This window comes from Juglans regia, chromosome 9 (assembly GCF_001411555.2).
Source record: "Juglans regia cultivar Chandler chromosome 9, Walnut 2.0, whole genome shotgun sequence".
NCBI classification, from domain to species: domain Eukaryota; kingdom Viridiplantae; phylum Streptophyta; class Magnoliopsida; order Fagales; family Juglandaceae; genus Juglans; species Juglans regia.
The window spans coordinates 19,463,468-19,469,689 of NC_049909.1; the positions used below are offsets into that span (position 1 = coordinate 19,463,468).

Here is a 6,222-nt window from a genome sequence, read left to right on the forward strand (position 1 = left end):
GGGCCCTTCTTAAAGATTTGATGGAATGACCCAGCCCATCCAAGAGCTCCTATACCAAAAAAAAAAAAAAAAATGTTTGCTATTTGTATCAATTATTGGTCAAAGAAAAAAATCTATTCATCTATTTTCTCATCATTTTATGATGTAATATTAGATAATAAATTCACAAATTAAATATAATAAATAATCTACAATTATCTACTGTCATATCATCTAATGATAAAAAGATGATGAGAAAATAGATGACGAGTATCATTACTCTATTTGAGAAGATTTTGAATGCTATTTAAAATTTTTTACAATATTACATAAATTGATTTGTAATATTTAAATTTTAAAAATTATTTTTTTAATCAAATTATATCACATACGTAAATGTGTTTGATATAACAACTTTCAAATAGAATTACTCAATATTAACATTACATCCTTTTTATGAAACTCTTAACCAAGAGGACTCCAAATCTTTCCAAATAATTGGAGAATTCTGTAATTCACTCCATATCCTCGGATAACCTAAGCGGCATCAGTACCGTTCCAATCCCGAGCTCTTTTTAAACATGGGTTCCTGGCCCCCAAAAAATATGATTAATATATATATATATATATATACCAGCATCATGTCATTGATGATATATCAACTTATAAACAGATTAGGGTACAAAAATGTTACAGTACTACTGAACCACGTTTATGTTTAAGTGATGCACATTTTGTTTCATCACTTTAGCTAAGTGCTGCATCTGGTAATTCGTTACAGATTTAGCTAAAGATCATACAGCATTGAAGGAATAATATCATACATTCTCTCTTTCTTTTAAAGAAGAAATTTATTTACGGCTGAAGAAAGTGTTTTCCAGAACCCTCTTATCCCTGATCTGTAGGGTGATTTTCTGTTCTTTACCAATCCTATCGTTGTTCCCTTATTACCATATCAAAATCTGTAGATGTAAACCTCTTTCAAGTTCCAGCTAGAACCCTTGTTGCTTGAACTTGGCCATCTTGGAAAGTTCATCAACTGCTTCAACTAAGTGATCAAGCCTGACCACAAACTCGATAAGCAAGGAAGTAAAGGTGGCCAGTGACAATGCTGCAGTGCTCTCCAATGCGCTCATCCGAGGCAAGATGTCTGTATTCAGACCTCCATCTTCTTCAAAAGCATCTACCTCTCTAGATGGCCAAGAATGCAGCCTTCTGGATTGCTTCCTCATTGTCTCATGATAAGACTCTGTCCGTGCCAGTGGGAGAGTCTCTGAGGGTGGGTTTGCAGTTTTTTCGATGCTGTTGTTTTCATCAAGATCGGCCAATTGGTTTGAGAAGTCGGATGGGGTGGATGAATGGGCACAAGGGAGCTTTGGTAATGTTTTGGTAAATTTGATAGAATGCACGTCTATGGCTCTTTGGAGTCTCTCAGTTGAGCTGTGAACCCTTTTCAGTAAAGAGGTTTTCAGGCTTTTCTTCATGTTGCTGATATCTTTACCCAAAACCCTCACCAGTTCTGCAGCCTGGTTTGCTGCTTCTTGGATTTCTGACTTGAATGTGATTCTGAGGTTGTATGGTGCCTATATAAAACCCCCAAAATGTAGAAAGTGAGTTAAAATTTATTATATATCTATATATATATATATATATATATATATAATGGACAGCTTGAAACTTGAAAGGTCAGTGTATATATATATATATATATATGATTTAGTTTTATGAGTGGCTACTGCCGGCAGTACTTCTGGCCGGTCTTCTGTTCTATTCAGTTCACATAGTATTAAGACTCCACTATTTACAGATATAAGGACTGCTTACATATGACTTTAAATGAACTTTTTTTATTCCTAAATTCTTATAGTCCATCCATTTTACTCAATTTAGCTAAGATTGGCTGTGCGCAGAAGAATGCATCGACAAGAGATATTGGTCAATGCGTACCTCATCAGACAGTCATGCAGTTATTTTTTCCCCATTGATTGAACTTCTCTGATACTGTAAATGATCTGGAGATATAGCAGAACGTGGCCTTACAAGAGATCATCTGCATGCACTCCCTAAAAATGGCAACTTCTCGTGGATTTTGATGCTTTATTTCATTCAATGGCCAAAATGCAGATATGCCTTATCCAACCGGAGAGGGGTCTTGGCCTCTCTTAATTAAAAAAATAAATTTAATAAATTTTGCCTCAACCCCTTTCCTTGCTCCGATTCCCTTTGCACCTGTGTTTCAGGGGTTGGGCCAGGAATTCCATAAATTTATTTCCGTTTCTGGTAACACTAAAAAACCAGCCTGAAAATTTTTCTAATTGCTGATTTTTGTTCATCATTCCTCGAGTTCCCTTTTAACCCCTCCTTGTTCTTGTTTCTTTCTCTTCTCAACAACCGCAAGTTTAAAGGGAATATATATATATATATATAAAGATGTAATTAATATATAATTAGTCCGACATTAGTTCAACCAGCTCAAGGAATAATTTCTTACTCTGCTAGCTAGCTGTTTATATATTATCCAACTCATCAACAGAATGTTTTACAACCACTAATTACTCATGTGCATGCCATGGACTAGAAAATTTTGAGTTAGATTGGAGCTCTGCATCCTTTCAAAAGCCAATATCAGTGAATGACTCAAGTGGATCGAGCTCCCTGCTATTATCTGATAAATTAATCTCTTTATTATTCGTAAAGAATCTTGCCACATGCATGAAGTACCAATTACCGATCACAGCGTCTCCCATATGCATGCCATGATCGATCATCAATATGGAAATATCAAGCTGCTACTGGGATTGAGGACAAAGAACATATACCAACGCGCGAGGATATAGAATATTATCATAATATGGTTCCTAAAATGAATAAACGAATCGATTAATAGTCTTTAGCACCTACTCACCCAGCCACTCATTGGATATATATATTCGAATGATATCTTAAATGGACACCAATTAAGTAGATCACGCACACACCATGTAAGGCCAAACTGTCTGATTCGGCCTTGACCTCACCCTTCTCCCTTTCTATTTCAATATATAGAAACGTTTCTAGCTAGCATTTATATGCAACAAAGTCGTGCACCGGTTCTGATTCTGTTGGAGGTCTAAGGATATTCTTTAATTAGTAATATTTTGTGCTTCAAACCTTTTGACAGAGACTTATATATAATATTGGCACATATATAGTATCAAAATTAATTTACGTTGTTTTTGGATATACCAATGATGCTTTCATAAGAATAGTAAGATAGAGGAAACACCTGAATTTCAGAGTGTAGAACACCGTGAAGTGCCATAACCTCGTAAGCACAATATCGTAAAACTGCTCCAACTTTGACGTACTCCGACCAGGGGTAGAAGAAGTGTCGGAACCTCCCATGTGGTGGCTCCCATTTCGCTGCACTAGCCTAGTGATAGGTACATGGAATAACAGTACTACTGACAATTATTAATACTGGCAATCAAGAGCTAACTTGTATTCTGAAAAGGGTAAAAAGTTCTGTACAAATTTGAAAAATAAGTACCAAGGACTCTAGTTTTGCCGATGAGTTCAAAGTGCTTCGACATTTCCTATATGCAAGCTCGTCTGCAAACTCATCCATGACAGTCTTTGAGAATTCCGGATGTTCCAACCCTTCATCTTCCAAATATTTCTTCACACATTCTATAGATAGATCGATGGCAATATTTAAATTGGCGTTAAAGATATGACTAATTAATAATTCCCACTTCATATATTTCTATTTTATGTATATAGATGTTAATTTAATTACGATGATATCATAGTCTGGACCCACATGCATGGGAGGGGTGGTCCTTTTAACCTTATGAGACTAGACGTTGTAATTTATTCAAATTAATATGAATATACGCATATGAATAAGAAATCCAGATCAGTTAGATAACGAGTTTGGCAGGGAAATGGATTGGGAAGCCAAATCCACCCATTAATATTTTGGTTAATCTTGCAGGCATTAATTATATTCATCCGTCCTTTCAACGAGTGGTGCAAGGTTTCTGTTTTGCATTTCCGAGAATTCTTAAATTAGGTTACCTTCAAGTGAGTCAGCCACTGCATTGAAACTGTCAACAAGCTCCTTGTGTAACTGCTCCCCTGCCCAAATAGGAAAAATAAGCACATTGACTAGGACAGCAACAAGCCCTCCAATGGCTATTGAGTACAGTCGATCCATGGCAGTCCTGATCGGGTTTCCCATCCGGTAACCAGATACGATGACCAGGCAAAAGGTGAAGAGTATGACCCTGAACCCATATTCATATGGCACAAGTGATGGCCATAATTTCATGAATGATGTAACAGTCCCTGCATGAAATAAAGTTTCATCTGAATATTTATCAACGAGCTAAGTCTAAAGTCATATTCGTTTTGCTAGTTTTTGAGAAATTTAGAGAATATGTGTACCAATCAGAAAGATGCTAATTCCAATTATAATAGGCTCAGCAACTGGGCCAGTGCAGAGAGCTAACTGACCAACAGCGATAGCCAAGATTCCAGCTAGCAAGCTTCCAAGTGCTCGGTTGAATCCTCGATTAAATGTTGCACCTGAAGAAATTCACAGTCATATATACATTATGATTGCATGGAAGATTAATGAGTTAGTTAATTTCCTTATGCCTATATATATAGGGTTATGATTATTTTCGTTTCTATGAATTATATCCCAAACAGAAATATATACATATGTAGTTTTTATTCGATGTGATTCGTGAGTCTACCATTTCCAAGGATGTAAATTTAGAGGCATGCGTACGTGGGTGCATGTAGCTTAGGCTTTTAAGGAACTTAGTTTTGTTAATGAATTCAGATAATCGTTTTTTCTTTTTTACATGGGCATGCATATATACATACCGACTGTATATTCGAACATGATGGCAACAGTGAGGATGGACCAGATGATGCTGGCGCCAAACACTTCATACGGTGCTTGGAATAGTATAAGGAAAGACACAAGAAGAACAGCTACGCCCACTTTGAACGCGAATGCTACCCTGTTGACGTCTTCGTTGCAAAATTCCCATACATTCCAAATCCAGGCTTTGCACGAGAAGCCAATCCAGCCGGACCTCTTGCCGGCCAAAGGCAGTTTGGCTTTCGTAGCCGATGAGATTTTGATCTCGAAGCTATCCTTTTTGCCATTCATTCTCCAACGAAGAAATACGAGTTTCAAATTCTTCTGAAGGCCCCTAGCTAGCTAGCTTCAACAGCTCCGTACAGTTTATTACTTATGGCACTTAGACTAAAGGTACAAAATAAGTACTACTAAACCTAGTGAAACAGGGGAGGGTTCAGCTGCATGTGACAGGCCGGAGCAAGATCACTGTGTGATGATCGATCGAACTGAAGAATAATGGCTGATTTGGTCGTGGGAATGGTCTGAGAAGGAGAGACTGATTTAAAGGGGAGAGTGGAACTAACTTCTTGGTGCAAGTAGGAGAAGAAAAGTATGTCAGGTCAGTATATCATATTTAGCAAAAAAAAAAGAAAAAAAAAAGAAAAAGAATAATACGACAATAATAGAAGAGAAGATGAAGCTAAACACTTAAGATAAGAAGATGCTTAACTACCTCAATAATACTGGGATGGAGAATCAGAATCTGACTTGCATTAGCCATGCAATCAGGCACACACTTACGTACGGTTTGCAGTTTCAAAATTCATATATGCATGTGGGTAATAACAAAAATATCACGAAATATAAGAGCAAGAGTACTAGTACTTAAACATATCACTAAAGTAGCTCAAATATATTTTAGAATTTAAGAGCCAATTAAGTTGATGATTCAATAGCATTGACATGCTTACCTGACATGAGGATAAAGATTAAAGTTAGAATAGCTCAAATATATTTTAGAATTTAAGAGCCAATTAAGTTGATGATTCAATAGCATTGACATATATGCTTATCTGACATGAGGATAAAGAATAAAGTTAGAAGGGAAGAGAAAGCTAAAATGCTTAACCAAATTAATTTGAAGATTAAATTGCTAATATTAAGGTATATAAATTTCATTTATTTATTTTGTATTTAACAACTTCAATTATTTGCCGTACGTGTGGTATATTGATGCAGGAGGATCCGAATCAGATGATGTTGAGTTGTTAGATTGCATGTTGACTGTATTGAAATACCTTGAGGTGGTAGATCAGCACAAAGATGGTAGGAAATCGTGATCTTTCATTGATTGGGGAAGTTTTGGGTACGTTTCGGTATTTTGG

The 6,222-nt window shown here is 36.3% G+C and overlaps 1 protein-coding gene across 2 annotated transcripts; it reads right to left on the reverse strand.

Moving 5' to 3' along the window:
• Positions 1–633: 633 nt before the first annotated feature.
• Positions 634–5,383, reverse strand: LOC108997297 (aluminum-activated malate transporter 9-like). Of its 2 annotated transcripts, none has more exons than XM_018973503.2 (6): positions 4,855–5,383; positions 4,477–4,548; positions 4,039–4,308; positions 3,509–3,648; positions 3,245–3,391; positions 634–1,562 (listed from the first exon to the last, which is right to left on the reverse strand). In XM_018973503.2, the coding sequence occupies exons 1-6, from the start codon at positions 5,144–5,146 to the stop codon at positions 972–974; spliced, it is 1,512 nt and encodes a 503-aa protein (XP_018829048.1). In that variant the 5' UTR covers positions 5,147–5,383; the 3' UTR covers positions 634–971. The 2 variants fall into 2 exon arrangements, with proteins under 2 accessions (XP_018829048.1, XP_018829047.1); XM_018973502.2 differs by having other exon boundaries at positions 4,408–4,548; positions 4,855–5,382.
• Between the last annotated feature and the right edge of the window lie 839 nt (positions 5,384–6,222).